We start from the raw sequence: 17,586 nt of genomic DNA, 5'->3' as shown, positions 1-17,586 counted from the left end.
AACTCTAAAGTACGGTTCAATGGTACGCTGAATCAGACGGTGTGATTTTCATTAAGATCATTTGATGTTTTGGGGGTGTTTCCTCCCTTTTTCAAAATTCTGGCAAATTTTCTCAGGCTAGTAGCTTTTGATGGGTGCCATTAAATTTGGTGAATTATACATATTTTGAATAAGCATCAAAATTCGATTCTCTTTATGTATCTATTGTTATCAGTAAACTGTGTTTTAGCGTTTCGGTTACTATTGAGCCACATTGCTCTTTACTTACAGTTCGTTACCACGAACTGTTTAATAAAACAAAGCGTTACCACGAGCTGTTTGAAAAAACAACGTTTTTTATGGATGACCTTGACAAGTGTTGTGACTTTAAAAAAAGACAAGATAAGTGACAAAATCATGACTTTAAAAAACATACAATTCCAACAAGGTTGAACATATAAAAATTCTAATTTGTGTTTTACCCAATGATATTGCCTCATATTTTTAGAATACTGAAAAACTGAGTTCTGTGGTTCAGTTGGATGATGGTTCAGTTGCACGGTGGTTCAGTTGCACGGGGTTTAGATACACGGGGGTTTAGTTGCATGAGGGTTTAGTTAAATGAGGTTCATTTGCCCGGTGGTTCGGTTATACAGGGGCTCAGTTGCACGGTGGTTCAGTTACAGGGGTTCAGTTGCTTGTGGTTCAGTTACACGGTGGTTCAGTAACACGCACACCACTTATTGAAATTAGCAATTACTTACTGTAATATTGTGGTGAAATAAACGCCGTTTATACAACATTACTAATTTGCGCAAGTAATTTAAATGCTGAAAAAAAGGAAGTTCAGGCTACTATTGGTATTTTCAAAAATAAAACGAGTAGCGAAGAATTATCCAAAAATAACGAATTATAATAAGTCAGTTAGTCAATAGTAAAAGAGAACTTCATTCAGGGTTCATATTTACCACCTGAAAGTTATAGGTTGTGGTTTGCTCTTTGTCTAGGCCTAAAACACAGCCAATGTTGCCATATTGGCATATTTCCTTCCAGACTGGCGGGAAAATTTTGAGTTATGCAGCCAGGCGGGATAATCTTGGCGTATTTTGAAAAATTAGTCAAGATTTACTTAATATTCCCCATTGTAAGGTTGAATTGCTACTTCGAGAAAAAAAAAAAAAAAAAAAACAAGGGACAAATAATAATAATAATAATAATAAATAAATGTTACCCCCCCCCCTTTCTTACATAATTGTACTTAAAAAGAACTAGCACTAAATCTGAAAGTCCTTTATTACTTAATTTTTGCATTGCAATTATATTTTAGAGCAGGTATTATTTTAAAACAGAAACTTCATGTAAGGTGTACACAAACTTCCTGGGATTCAAAAAAATTGATGAAAGTAATTTGTTTTTGAGAATAATAACAAAATCAACAATGCATGTCATAGTTCGCCAATCAGCTGTCAGAACACGGGATTGTTAGGGCTCATGAACCGATGTTCTAATTTTACACTATTTTCACATCTTGTTTTGGCTTTCACCTGTGAAAAAAAATTTCAGATATCAAGACTGTAGAGTGCTGATCCGACTGATCAGCAGCCGGAACGGCTACTTTTTAATGCTCTCAAATCACTGGAAACCGTTGGAACTTGATTATATCATATGTATAAAAAACAAACGATTAGCAGCCAGGACACGTGATTTTTAAAGCTCCAAAATCGTTGGAGGCAGTTAGAACTTGATTATATACCATTATTTGTACAATAACCTCACTCCTATATGCCCTGAGTTTCTTATACTGATCCTGCCAGTTTTCGATTTACAATGATAACATTAATAGGGTTACCTGTCTTAGCCGTCTATGGAAATCACTATTCTGTAACAAGTTTTTACTTGAAACTATAAACAAGCAGGGTTTCTCCAAGAATGGGTTGTGAGATGACAGTTCAGATTCGACTTAAGCTAAAAATGGTCTCTTATACACTTTTTGGTGAACTTTCAAATGGCTTGGTAGAGAAAAACCTTTTTTGCACATATCACATTTAAACGGTTTCAATCCACTGTGCACCCTTCGGTGTCTAATCAAACAACCTGAATGAGAAAAGCTCTTCTCACATACCTCATATTTATAAGGTTTCTTATCTATGTGCAGTCTTTGATGCGTATTCAAATGAATCAGCTGATAAAAGTTCTTCTCACTTACATCACACTTATAAGGCTTCTCACCTATATTCACTCTTTGGTGCAGATTCAAACTGCTTGAGTGAAAAGAAAATTTTTACACATATCACATTTAACTGACTTCCCACCTGTGTGCACTCTTTGGTGCTCATTCAAACTGCTTGATCGAGAAATTTTTTTTTCACACATCACATCACGTCTCTCTCTCCTGTGTGCAGTTTTATATGTCTTTTCAAATTGCCCAGATGAGAAAAGCTCTTGTGGCATACATTACATTTAAAGGGTCTCTCACCTGTGTGCAGTCTATGATGTATTTTCAAATTTCCCAGCTGAGAAAAGCTCTTTCGGCATTCACCACATATATACGGTTTTTTTCCCGTATGTTTTCTTTGATGTATTTCCAATTGTGAATTGAAGGGAAATCTTTTATTGCATATGTTGCACTCATTGTCTTTTTTGCACTTTTTCCTATGCAAGCCAATGTTAGAATTTGCCGCTTCCATAAGTGCACTGGTATTAATTGATGATGTATCTGCACCTCCTACAATAAAATAAATAAAAGGGATAGGAAAAACCTAAAACACTATAATGAAAAATTCTCATTCATATACCCTAGAGCAATGATGCTCACATGAAAAAATCGACAAAAAAAATGAAAAAAATCAGAAAAATTAAGAAAAATTATAGCAAAAAGAGAGGCTTGATGACAATCAGGTCTATTGCTATAAGCATTTTAAAAATAAAACTCCCCAATCTTTATTTAAAGATTTTACCATTCAAACATTAAACATATCCCTCTGTTAAGAAAAAGGATAAGAAGAACACTTGTACTTCAATCAACTAAACTTTACGTTAAAGGTGGGTTTAATGGTCTAAGGGTTTGCCTTTGTTTGCTGATATTTTAAACATAACAATGAGGGGCAAATTAAAAAAAAGTGACCTGAAAAATGTAGCCCCTTTTTTTACGTAATTCTATTTATTAATTCCATTAACAAATTATAATTATTAATAATAATTTCTTACATAATTCTATTAATTTCATTACAACTGAAACACCGAGTAACTGAACCCCAAGCAACTGAACCACTGTAACTGAACTACAGTGCAAATAGACCACCTTGCAACTGACCCACCGCGCAACTGAACCCCCGTGCAACTGAACGACCGTGCAACTGAATGACCGTGCATCTGAGCCACCGCGCAACTGAATCACCGTGTAACTTAACCACCATGCAACTGAACCCTCGTGCAACTCAACCACCGCACTTACGCTTGGTAAAACAAGTTAGAATCTTTAAATGTTCCACTTTTTTGGAATTGTTTGTTTTTTAGAGTCTTGATATAAATGACTGTCAAGATGATTAATAAAAAAGATCTGTTTTGTTGTCACAAAACAAAGAAATCGGACGTCACAAAGTCTTAAAGCCAAAATTGATTTATCCTCTTTTATGTCTGTTAATAGGGGTTCCCTTCGCCCTGTCACTGTCCAAGGATCTAAACGTTTACCCCTCCCCCGCAGGAAATAACCCTCTCCTACCCACGAAAACCCCTCACCTGGAAAATATCCCCCTCTTGCAAAATATGGTTTTTAGAATTTGAAAATCTTATTTGATTCGTGTTATTTTTTAGTCTAATTGAGAGATGCTAAGGAAAGTGGAAAAGAGGAATTTATGTTTTATTCTTGCCCCCCCCCCCTCTATGCAAAAAATTTCTTCTCATAAAAAATAATGCAAAACCCCCCACGCGAAAATTGTCCGCATATTTACCAATGACAAATACTATCTGTAAGCAACAGTCAAATTACAAAACTTAAAAAGGAACTGAAACTTGTCCAATGGGGTTATCTGATTGTTTTGCAGCTAGGGAGAGAGGTAGATACCTCAAAGGGTGCATTTTGATGCCAGAACATCTCAGCTCTCACTGAGCCTTCAGATAAATGCAGAATTAGCTGTAAGGGAGAGACGAGAGGAGGATTTTGGTAGAAATTGATTGATAATCCCCAGGAGTTTCTAATCTTTTTCTTAGATGAATAAGACCTTTCCTGAACGTTGAGTAATAAAAATCTGTGTTGAAAATAACGGAACTTTGAGAATTTAGATAACAAAAAAGTCATTTTTTGCTGCACTTTCTTTAAATTAATTAAAAAGATTCCTTCGATGCACAGTTTTTCAAAGAAAAGTAAAGAACCTTATTAAACCAAAGACTACCATAAACAAATTCCTATAGCAATTCAAACCCAAACTGATCAGAAATTACTACAAAAAATAAATGAAACCCAAAGCAAACAGAAATTAAAACAAACGATCATAGAAAACATGGGGGTTTTAGGGACTGAACCCCTGTAACTGAACCACCGTGCAACTGAACCCCCGTGTAACTGAACCACCTGAACTTACATGCTGAACCCCCATTCTAGAAAAAAAAAACATTTAATGTAACCCAACCCTCATTTAAATCAAGTCCTGTTTCAATGAACTCAAGCTAAGGCCTCAAAATAAGTTCGCACTAAGGCTGATTAAAAGGACAAAATCTATTTCTTGCTTCGTTTGCAGTTTTTAACTTGTATTACTCATCAATGTTACCCCTAAGCCCTTTAAACTGAATGAAACTTTCAGGAATGGGCTTATCGCTAAAAGAATGGTCCGATAAAGTGTTTGTTCTGGTTTTATTACAAACTATGAACTTCTCAATTAGAACTTGGTTAAGGACGTGCAAAGGGGCAAATAAACGCATCGACTTTACAATTTATAAATAAAAAAAAAAACAAGTTTTTTAAACTGAAAGTAAGGAGCGACATTAAAACTTAAAACGAACAGAAATTATTGCGTATATAAAAGGGGCTGTCCCCTCCTCAACGCCTCGCTCTTTACGCTAAAGTTTTTATTGTTTTAAAAAATAAAGTTGTGAGACAGAATCAAACTTTAGCATAAAGAGCGAGGCGTTGAGGAGGGGACAGCCCCTTTCATATATGGAATAATTTCTGTTCGTTTTAATTTTTTATGTCGCTCCTTACTTTCAGTATAAAAAAACTTGTTTTTTTTTAATTTAATTTCAGATCGTTTTTCAGTTAATGCAGCTTTTATTTTAGCTCGCCGTCGTTGAATAAGTAAACAAAATTTGATTAAAAATTTTACTCTTCTTTTTCTAAGTGGCTGTCTCTCAATTCGGTTATGACGTGATTTACAAATTAACTTACGTAACGAAATTCTATATTCGTATATTTTTCTTCTGGCAAAAAATACAAAGTTGCAGATTTTTGTAGATATGAGCTTGAAACCTATGTAATAGGGTTTTATACGCTGAATCTGACGGTGTGATTTTCATTAAAATTCTTTCACTTGTAGGGGATGTTTCACCCCCTCTTTAAAAAATCAGGTAAATTTTCTCAGGCTCGTAGCCTTTGATGAGTAATACTAAACTTAATAAAATTTATATATTTAGAATCAATAAGCCCATTCTTTTGATACATTTATTGACATCAAAATTCCGTTTTTAAAAATTTCGATTACTATTGAGCCGTATCGCTTGTTTTTTTTTTATTACGTATATTTTATTACGTATACGAGGGGGTTCTTGCCTTAGTCAATAACACGCTCTTTACGTTAAAAGTTAAAAAAAAAATTTAATTCACAAACCCCTGAATCACAAAGGCCGTTTAATTAGAATAGATAGCTCTTTTGAAAGCGCTAAAAAAAACTGTAGCGTAAAGAGTGAGGTATTGAATTGGGGGACACCCCTCTAATATACGTAATTATTTCCGTTCGTTTTAAGTTCTAATGTTGCTTCTTACTTTCAGTTGAAAAAACTTGTTTTTTTTAATTTAATTTCTGATCGTTTTTTAAATAATGCTTAGAAATCCGACGCCCCCTTCATAGAAATGTCCCTTACCCCTAAGAAATATCCTCCACGGAAAGATTCTCCCGAGTAGCTCCCTCCTCCAGCCCCCCCCCCCACCAGGAAAAATTCTTCCTGAAAATGTCAGTATACTTCCCAATAACCAATACAATATGTAAGCAATGGGCAAAGTTCACAACTTGCAGCCCTTCCCCTGGGAACTGTGGGGGATTAAGTCATCCTAAAAGACATATTTATCAGGTTTTCGACTATGCTGAACAAAAAGGCTATCTCAAAATTTTAATTGGGTGACCTTGAGAAACAAATGAGCGTGGGAGGGGGTCTAGTTGCCCTCCATTTTTTTGTCACTTAAAAAGGGCACTAGAACTTCTAATTTCCGTTCCAATGAGCCCTCCTAAGATATTCTAGGACCACTGGGTCAATACAATTACACCTGAAAAAAAAAGAAAAAAAAAAAAACAAACAAAGAAACACCCACCAATGATCTTTCTTCTGGCAAAAAATGTAAAATTCCACATTTTTGTAGATAGGAGCTTGAAACCTCTACAGTAGGGTTCTCTGATATGCTGAATATGATGGTGTGATTTTCATTAAGGTTGTATAACTTTTAGGGGGTTTCCCCCTTTTTTCGAAAATCAGGCAGATTTTCTCACGCACGTTACTTTTATTGAGTAAGATTAAACTTGATAAAACTTATATATTTGAAATCAGAATTAAAATCTGATTCTTTTGATGTATCTATTGGTATCAAATTTCCGTTTTTTAGAGTTTCGGTTACCATTGAGCCGGGTCGCTCCATACTTACAGTTCGTTACCACGAACTGTTTGACAACCGGTTCCCAAAGCTGCTTCAGTTTGACTATTAAGTTATGTAAAAGCATTTTGCTGTGTCGGTGGAATCTCTGTTATTCTGATATCTGAATTTGCAATAACTAAATCTCAACGTGGAGGAAATGTTCTAAACTTGAATGGACATGAGTACATTTTCCATAGAAATTTTAAAAATGGCTCCATCTTATGGAGATGTCGCAAGTATGTTACATAGAAATGTTCAGCTACTATAACAACAAGAATTGAACAATTTGTGACGCAACCACGTGACCACTTACACTCTGCTGATTCATTCAGTATACAAAGGGATCAAGTTCTAGCTGAAATTAAAGGTACAGCAGCAACAACAAGTGTTTCTACTAGAAATGTCCTAGGTATACACGAGAAACTTAAATGAAGATTTAACGTTACCAATAAAAGCTCAATTGAATCAACTATTCGCAAGGAAAGGCGGAACAAAACATTTCAGCAGAGAGCCACAGTCAGGCACTTTTCTATTCCTCAAGAATATAAAGATTTAGTACTCATTGACTCAGGAGAAAATGAATACAAAAGAATTTTGGTTCTGGGAAACAACAATAAGGTGAAACTTCCTGAAAGATCGGAATTAATACTCTATGACGGAACATTTAAATGCGTACCACGTGTATTCTTCCAACTTTATATTATGCATGGAAAAGTAGAAGATGCTTGCCCTCTTTGTCTATTTTGCCCTCTTTGAATATTTTAAGCAAGTAGCTCCTCTATCCAATCCGAGTAAAATATTGCTGGACTTAAGAGGCAGCAGCAGTTAATGCATTTAAGCAATGCTTTCCAAACGCTCAAATATGTTAATGCTTTTTCCATTTTAGCAAGAGCATACAAAAAAAAGTTTGTGCTATAGGTTTGAAAACTGAATATGAAACTGATGTTCACTTTAATATGCTTGTGAAAAGTTTGTGTGCTATGGCATTCCTTCCAACTGATGACATTGCAAACATATTTGAGTTATTATGTGGGCAGTTTCCGGATCGTAATGACACAGAGCTACTGTCTTATTTTGAAGAAACATACGTAAGGGGAGTCCAGATACATGGCCGTAGGACAAAACCTAGATTCCCACATGAGCTTTGGAATCATACAAAAGATGCACTAGTTTGTGAACAAAAAACAACCAATACTACAGAAGGCTTTCATCATGCTTTAAACGCCATGTTCTCTTGCAATCACCCAGGTGTTTAGAAATTATTTCAATGAATAAAAAGTGATATCGGCATTCAAAGATTATTGGCCATTCAAGCACAAAACGGCGTAGAAGGTATTAGAGGCAAATACAAAGTTATTGCTGAAAGGTTGTCTATGAAAGTTCAGGGATATTCTAATGAACCTGACAAGCTCAAATATCTTCTGCAAATAGCCCATTTGCAAGCTTCGTAAAGTCAGTATCTTCGGCAAACAGCCCATTTGTAAGTTTCGTAAAGTCAGTATTAGAGTCATATCAGTGAATGTTTCATGTGAAAAATTATGTGAAAAGTTTCATATTAGCGAATAATATGACTAAATTTATACTAGTAGACGGAAAAGGAGCTTATGTCATTAAGTCATACAATAAATATGTGATTCATACAATTCATACAATTCATACAATATGTGATGTGATTCATACAATCATAAATATGTGATTCATACATGTGATTCATACAATAAATACATAACTGAAAACATTGTGTTCATCTTTTCTTATTAAGGAATGTATACTACTAGCGTTAATACTATCACTACCAACTTACTGTAGCGTCAGGAAGCTTAAGGCCAAAACAGCTACAGACGCTCCTCCTCCATCCCAATCTATTGAGAGCCTCCCTTTTTAACCCCCCCCCCCAAGAAGTTCTTATTTCCCTTAAATATTTCCTTACGACATCCACCAACTCCATTGGCTGATAACCTGGTTTTCGTTTGGGGTACTTGTCCATTTTTCAGAAAACTCCCAAGTTGATTCAACATTTTATACGGGTTGCAACAACTGGGACGCTTGGGAGACAGATGGGATATATATAATGTCGGCTATATATTTGCATATTATGGGGGTTAAATAAAACGTCGGTGCATGCAAACCCAACCTAACCAAAATACCAACTCTATACATTAAATATTTAATTAAAAAATAACAACACGGTAGATTTTCCCTTGAGCTAATTGTCTGAGCTAAGCTAATTGTCTCCGAATACAGACAGCTGTAAACCGTATTGTCTGATCTTGCAGATCCAAATTCTTGGTGTTTTCTGAATAATGGACTAGAACCTCGTTTGGTCCTAGATGGTTGACCGACAAGGATAATCTTTGGCAATCCTTCAACCACAAAACATGTCCTAGCCATCACATACATTCTCTCATTACAGCCCTAGAAAGTGGGACTGAACCACATTTTTGTACAGCCCTCGAACTTTTAACTTTGAATCGATTAGCTCCTTTAAAAGTTTCAAGAATCTTTCTAACTATTATAGAGCAGTGCTGCATATTATATCGTTTATATGCCCTTTCGAAAACCTGCATGCACATAATATTTTTTTTTAAATTAAAACATCCTCTAAACGTTCCTTAAAAGTTTCAGTTTAATACTCTTAGCGTCAAAAGTTACATTAATCGTAGTAGTAGTACCATATACATGATGCCTTCTGGCTAGTTTGAAGTCCCCCACAACTTATCCTCAAAGGTCTATTTTATTAATGGAGGCCGTCCTTGAGATATTGCTGTGTAACCCTTTTGAGAATGTACATAATCATAGTCAATTGTATTCAGTTCAATATCCGCCGAAATATTCCTTGACAGCTTCACCTTAATGCCCTTAACTTGCGTAGTAGCAGTAATAGAATTAGTAGCAGTATGCGCATAGCACCTTTTATTTTCTTCAATATTCTTTTCAACACACCAAACTGTTCCTAAGATACTGCTAATGCACCCTTTTGCCAACCTGTATACAGATGACGTGATGTGATTTAGTTCACCTTCTACCCTAAATATTCCCTGAAAATTCCACCTTCATACCGTTAGGTACAGCTGTAATGGTAGTCCCAGTGACAGTAGTAACATTAATAGTAATAGCACCAGTAGCATTAACATATTGCCTTTTGGTCAGCTGAAGATTCCTCTTATCAAGTTCTGGAAGTTTCAACTTGATACAATTAGCTGTTGCTATCCCATTGCCGATATATCCTTTTGATAACCTATATATTCATATTGCTCCTTAATTTGTATCTTAATAATTTTAGCTTACAATTGGTTGCAATAGAAGTAGTAGTCGAACTAGTAGTAGTAGTAGTAGTAGTAAGTGTAGTAGCTGTAGCAGTAAATGTGATTAAAATAGTAATAGTATTAAGTGTAGCATGCACAGGGCCGGATTTAAAGCTTTGACGCTTCTAAAAACAAGCGTTTTTGCCGCTCTGTTTTTGCAAGATTTTCGATGTTATTCCCAAAAATTTCAGGGATAATGGAAGCGATTAACAGAACACAACTGATGTGCGAAAAGTGATGAAAGAGAGGGGTAATACCGAACTTTCAGCTGCCATTCTCGGGAAACATCTGATAGTTTATAAGTGACCATGGAATCTCTGTGTTGTTTTAAAGTCACTTTTCTGTGAACAGGCAGCGTGGCGGCAGAGTGCACCTGGAGACGAGAAATCACATTATTCCAGTTTTGTCTGGAAAAAAAAAATCAGTCAGTGATAATTTATTGCGTCCCCTGGCATTATGCGTCCCTAAGTCTGGGCCTAGTGGTAAATCCAGGCCTGAGCGTGCAGAAATTTCCTTTTGGTGAATTGACTTTCTATTTAAGCACTCTGAAAGATCAAACTTAATACCCAAATCCCTTGAGATACGCCCTTTTGACAACCTGCATCCAAATAGTGTGTTTTGATTTAGTTCGAATTCCCCCTCAAATTGCCCATTCTGTCAAATTTTTAACTTTAAATGATCAGCCTTAATAGTACTAGTCTAATAGTAGTGGAGGTCGTGGTAGGAGCAGTAGTAGTAATAAGTGTTGAATTAGCAGTAGTAGTAGCAGTATTAATAGCAGTAGTGGCAGGTACATGTTGTCTTTTGGTCAGTTGAACATCTCACTCATGATCCCCCAGAAGTTTCATCTTGATACGCTAAGTCATTCCAAAAAATAGCTGCTATACCTGTATCAGCAATCTGTATGTTATTGCAAGTTACCCATTGTTAAAATTTAAGGTTTCTATAGAAGGGATGGTCGTATAAACTTTGAAAGAGGCTCATTCGGTTGCAAATTGAAAGATCAAGTTCAATTTTGAAGAATCAAAGGTAATCAGAGGACAATCAGCCTATCTCTCTTAACTCCCCCCCCCCCAAATGCATACAATCAAAAAAAAATGTTCAAAATAGTCTAAAGGTCAAATAACCATGCCTCTGGGGTTAACAACTGTAAGTTAAGTCAGTTGCTCATTGCTAACACATAAGGTTTTTATGGAAAAGATCTTGTAGGAACTTTGGGAGGGGGGGGGGGCTCATTCAACTGGAAATCAAAAATTCCAGTGCACTTTTTCTGAGGTTAAAAGTGATTGGAGGGCTTCCACCCCACTCTCTTTTTTCCCCAAATACATCCAATCTAAGTTTTGAGACGGCCATTTCATTTAAAACAGGCTAAAGGTTAAATAACTATGCCATAGTTAAATAACTAAGGGTCCACAACCATAAGCCCCTGGTGCAAAGGCTATAAGTTATTGCATATTGTTAACATATAAGGTTTTTTTTTCAAGAAAAGAGGGCAGGGCCAGATAACGGGCAATTGGAGCGATTGAGCCCAATCGGGTCCCGCGTTAGAAGGGGCCCCGCGCTGCCATCAAAATGAACAATTGATTTTCAAAATTGTGAAATGTTCTTAACAATTCCAGTAAGCATTGCTTCTGGAGAGAGCTCATTTTCCAGGCTAAAACCAGTAAAAAAAAAACTAGCTGATATCAACAATAATCAGGATAAACTAAATAGTTAAGCAATTATGTAGATTCAAAGTGAAGACGCAAGGAAAATAGATTTTATAATCGTTGTAGAAGTATTTGCAGAATAATAATTTAGAAATATGTACATTCACGTGCCCATATTTGGTGATATAAATTTCAAAAGGCGTTTTCATAAAATCTAGGGGACATAAACGTAAGTTAAGGTAAGCACAAAATGAGCACAATAAAGAAGAAAAGAGAACAATACCGTAAGCTCAACATGAACAAACTGGACTATCAAACGAGACAAGATCCAGAGAACGACCTAAGAAATGTAAATGTACGACGGGTGATAATGAGCAACCTAGACCATCAAAAGTGACCAGCCCAATCCAAGCAGCTAAGGCAAAAGGCACTGTAAAATGTCCGAAGCAATGATTAATGAAAATAAAGATCAAAGAGACATGTAGTTAGAATATTAGCAAGACCAACAATTAGAATAAGTCAAAAAATAAATTGAAGAGCATAGAAACATGAATTTAAAAGTTAAGTGGCGGCGAGAATCACAACGACACAAAAACGAAAGTGAAGAACAAACAAAACATACGGTTACAAGACATATGACAATGAGTACCAGAACGAATCAAAATGAAAATTCAGAGCAGTGAAATGTATGGTTAGAAGATATACGACCGCGAGAACAAAGAAGTATGCAGTTAGAAGATAATCGGCAGGGAGAATCACAAACAACAGTGGGAATAAGAACGTGTCAAAAACGATAGTGAAGAACAAAGAACTGTGCTGTTAAAGGACAGCGAGAATTAGAACGAAACAAAAATGAAAGCGCAGAAGAAAAAGAATATTATGTTAGAAGAACAGCGCCATCACGATCTTTGATGCTAACTAGCTTTGGCGTAAGACCCAGTAAAAACCTATAAAGAAGCCGTAAACTACGCAGGCGTTATTTACAAGTCGTTGGGGCCCTTCAACTCTGTAACGGTGGGATACAGAGTTGCTCTATTCAACTGCAGGATAATGTAGAGTCCTCCATTATCCCGCAGTAAAAGCGGCCAACAAAAATGAGTTATTTGGGGACTGCTGCCTGCTTGGTCAAATTTGCATTCTTGCATCAACAATTTCCAAATAAATTTGTTTGGCCTATTATAGGACATCACTTGCTCTCTAAAGAGGTCCACAAACAAATACGAAACTGGAACTCATGTTTCACTTTGACTTCATTCAACGTAAGCGATGATCGAACCCAAAAAGCTTCAAAACAGCTTCAAAACAGCTGAACAAATTTATTGCAAAATGAATTTAGCGGCACACCCATCACAGACTTCTGACGGTGATTTTGAACCAATTCAAAAGGCCAAATGCACTTTTTAGACACCAATGGAGGTGTTGAGAAACGCCTTTCACATCTTTTAAATCATTAGATCAGTCGTAATCCAATACATCTTATGGAAGAAATATTAGGAGACACAAACACCTATGCTAAAGGTTACATGAAAATGCAATATATATATATATATATATATATATATATATATATATATATATATATATATATATATATATATATATATATATATATATATATATATATATATATATATATATATATATATATATATATATATATATATATATATATATATATATATATATATATATATATATATATATATATATATATATATATATATATATATATATGTGTGTAGTAGTAGTGTATATATATATATATATATATATATATATATATATATATATATATATATATATTCCTTTATTGGCTTAAACATTTTTTCCTTTATTAGTTGTGAAAAGAAAATACCAGCAAAATATGGTAGCTGATGGTATTAGACGTAAAATCGTTTGGAAAATGTTTAGGAATTTGAAAATTTGCACTTTAATGAAAAAATATAAATGTTTTTACTTTTATAGCTTTAATAAATCAAATAATATTAACATTTTGATTACTAAATATCAGTACATGTATATTAAACTGAAAATGTACATTCATTTGTATTTTTTTCAGTTAAGTGCAAATTATTATTAATATTTTATTTAATAAAGGAGGAAGCCATAGGCTTGTCGCATAAAATGTCACAATTATGTTCTGGCCTTGGGAAGGCATAGGGGTTTTGAACCCTATTCATGTTAATTTCTGCTCGTTTTGGGTTTGACTCGGTTATTTATTGTAATTTCTGTTCGTTTTGGGTTTCATTTATTTATCAATGCTGATTTGTGGTAGTTTCACGCTTGGTAGATTATTTGATTTTATTTTTGCTCATTTTTGGTTTAATGGAGTTCTTTACTATTCTTTGAAAACCTTATTTTGTGAAAAAGTTTTTTAATTAATTTCTGTTCTTTTCATATTGACATAGTCTTTTTAGAGAAAAATAAAATAATGCTTTAAATCTTTTCGTTTGTTTTAAGACTTTATAGTTTGGCCTGCTATTTGTATTCTGGACAAAAATTTTCAGCAATTTTTAACTACATACACTCTTTTAAAAACCTGGACACAAATAGTAGTGTTTAATTTAGTTTTATACCTCCTCTAGTTGAACTGAAATAGAAAACTTGATACCATTCGAAAAAAATCGGTTTACTTTCTTTGATAGCTTAGAAACCCTTACGCTATTTTGATTTGGTCAAATTTTAAGAGCAGAAGTAGCCCCGAAAGTTTCAACATAATACCCTCAGTCATTCTTGGGATCCTGCTGAGTTGCCTTATTGGGAATTCGCATTAACACGGTGCATCTTGATTTAATCTTAAGGCAACATTTAGTTTTTAAGCCTAATGGGCAATTGAGAGGGTGGGTGTGGGAGGGGGATTAGTTGCCCTCCAATCACTTTCGACTATTAAAAAGGGCATTACTCCTTTCTATTTTCAATCGAATGAGCCCTTTTCGAAGTTCCTAAGACAACTCCTGCGATACGAAGTGTCCTGGTCTAAAAAAAAAAAACAAAAAAAAACGGCAATCTCGAAATTTTAATTTTTTAATTGGATGTGTTTGGGGAAATGGTGGGCGTGAGAGGGGCGTTTGTTGCTCTCCAACCACTTTCAACTATTAAACAAGGCACTAACCCTTTCAATTTCCAATCAAATGAGCCCTTTTGAAGTTTCTGCGACAACACTTTCAATAAAACCTTATATATCCCCAGGGCATAACTTACAACACTTGCCCTGAGGGTTGGGGGGGGGGGGTGTCATCCTCAAAGACCTAATTTCCAGAACTTTCAACTACGTTGAACAAAACGGCTGTATCGAAATTTTGATTGGATGGGTTTGGGGAAATGGGGGGCGTGAGAGGGGGGGTTAGTTGCCCTCCAATCAATTCCAACTATAAAAAGGGCACTAGCCCTTTCAATTTCCAATCAAATGAGAACTTTTTGAAGTTTGTACGACAACACTTTCTATAAAAACCTTATATGCCCCAGGGAATAACTTACAACCCTTGCCCTGAGGGCTGTGAGGGGATTGTCATCCTCAAAGACATGATTTCCGGACCTTTCAACTAAGTTGAACAAAATGGGAATCTCAAAATTTTGATTGGATGTGTTTGGGGAAATGGTGGGCATGAGAGGGGGGTTACATGCCCTCCAATCACTTTCGACTATTAAAAAGGGCACTAGCTCTTCAATTTCCAATCGAATGATTCGTTTTTGAAGTTTCCAAGACAACAATATCTATAAGAACCTTATATACCCCCAGGGAATAACTTACAACCCTTCGTCTTAGGGCTGTGAGGGGGTTGTCATCCTCAAAGACATAATTTCCGGACCTTTCAACTACGTTGAACAAAATAGAAATCTCAAAATTTTGATTGGACGTGTTTGGGGAAATGGTGGGCGTGAGAGGGGGTTACTTGCCATCCAATCACTTTCGACTATTAAAAAGGGCACTAAAACTTTCAATTTCCAATCGAATGATTCCTTTTTGAAGTTTCCACGACAACGCTTTCTATAATAAAAACCTTATATGCCCCCAGGGCATAAAAACATAGTTCCCGGACTTTTTAACTACGTCGAACAAAATGGCCATCTCAAAATTTTGATTGGACGTGTTTGGGGAAATGGTGGGTGTAAGAGGGGTGTTAGTTATCCTCCAGTCACATTCGACTATTAAAAAGGGCATAAGCCCTTCTAATTTCCAATCAAATGAGCCCTTTTTGAAGTTTTTACAACATCAGTATCTATAAAAACCTTACATGCCCCCAGGGAATACCTGATTTACGCCGAAGGCTAAAATTTCGGCAGAAATTTTGCAAAATTGCCCGAAATTTAGCAAAATTTTTGATTTCTGCAGAAAATTCGGCATAAATCAGGTATCGATTCGGTAAAAATTTACGAAGATCCCCCCCCTCCACTGAAATGAGTCTCTGGACGCCCCTGGAACTAGCCCTTTGAAGTTCCAATCGAATAAGCCCTTTTTCAAGTTTCTATGACAAATTTTTCAATACGAACCTTATATGCCCCCAGGGCATAACTTACAACCCTTACCCTGAGTGCTGTGGGGCTAGTGTCATCCTCAAAAATATAATTTCCGGACCTTTTAACTACTTTGAACAAAATGGCTATCTCAAAATTTTGATTGGATGTGTGTGGATAAATGGTGGGCGTGGAAGGGGTGTTAGTTGCCTTCCAATCACTTTTGACTATTAAAAAGGTTACTAGCCATTTCAATTTCCAATCAAATGAGCCCTTTTTGAAGTTTCTACGACAACGCTTTCTATAAAAACCTTATATGCCTTCAGGGCATAACTTACGACCCTTGCCCTGAGGGCTCTGAAGGGGGGGGGGATATAATCCTCAAAGACCTAATTTCTAGAACTTTCAACTACGTTTAACAAAATGGCTATCTCAAAATTTATATTGGATGTGTTTGGAGAAAAGGTGGGCATGTGAGGGGGCTAGTTGCCCTCCAATCACTTTCGACTATTAAAAAGAGTACTATCCCTTTAATTTCTAATCAAATTAGCCCTTTTTGAAGTTTCTACGATAAAGCTTTCTATAAAAACCTTATGTGCCGCCAGGGCATAACTTAAAACCCTTGCCCTGAGGGCTGTGGGGCTAGTGTCATCCTCAAAAATATAATTTCCGGACCTTTTAACTACTTTGAACAAAATGGCTATCTCAAAATTTTGATTGGATGTGTTTGTATGAATGGTGGGTACAGAAAGAGCGTTAGTCGCCCTCCGTTCAATTTTGACTATTTAAAATGGCATTATCCCTTCAAATTTCCAATCAAATGGGTCATTTTTGGAGTTTCTACGACAACGCTTTCAATAAAAACCTTATATGCCACCAGGGCATAACTTACGACCCTTGCCCTGAGGGTTGTGGGGAGGGGGTGGGCTGTAATCCTCAAAGACCTAATTTCCAGAACTTTCGACTACGTTCAACAAAATAGCTATCTCAAAATTTATATTGGATGTGTTTGGGAAAAAGGTGGGCGTAGAGGGGGGCTAGTTGCCCTCCAATCACTTTTGATTATTAAAAAGGGCACTAGCTCTTTTATTTTCCAATTAAATGAACCCCTTTTGACCTTTCTATGATAACGCTTTCTGTAAAATCTTATATGCCCCCAGGGTATAACTTAAAACCCTTGCCCTGAAGGCTGTGGGGGAGTTTCCTCCTCTAAAACAAAATATCTCAGTGGAAATCAACTATGCTGATCAAAATAGCTACCTCAAAATTTTGATTGGATGTGTTTGGGGACATGGTGGGCGTGGACGGAGTGTTAGTTGCCTTCCAATGACTTTTGACTATTAAAAGGGCACAAGCCACTCCG

At 35.9% G+C, this 17,586-nt stretch overlaps 1 protein-coding gene across 7 annotated transcripts in view; it reads right to left on the bottom strand.

Annotated features, from left to right (window-relative positions):
* The window catches only part of LOC148949830 (uncharacterized), a 120,304-nt gene that overhangs the window by 42,015 nt on the left and 60,703 nt on the right, over positions 1-17,586 (bottom strand). For 3 of the 7 annotated variants that reach the window (XM_089093791.1, XM_089093790.1, XM_089093789.1), the window contains exon 6: positions 2,456-2,704. The exons of 2 other annotated variants lie outside the window; for them this stretch is intronic. In XM_089093791.1, the coding sequence (XP_088949917.1) occupies positions 2,456-2,704 (249 nt within the window). Of the gene's footprint in view, positions 1-1,828; positions 2,705-17,586 lie in introns of those variants that run through there. 2 more of the 7 variants (XM_089093792.1, XM_089093797.1) reach the window with 2 other exon arrangements.

This window comes from Artemia sp. Qi Xiang Cuo, chromosome 8, assembly GCF_049724085.1.
Source record: "Artemia sp. Qi Xiang Cuo chromosome 8, ASM4972408v1, whole genome shotgun sequence".
In the NCBI taxonomy this organism is placed as follows: Eukaryota; Metazoa; Arthropoda; class Branchiopoda; order Anostraca; family Artemiidae; genus Artemia; species Artemia sp. Qi Xiang Cuo.
This window is presented reverse-complemented; position numbering and strand designations above follow the sequence as displayed.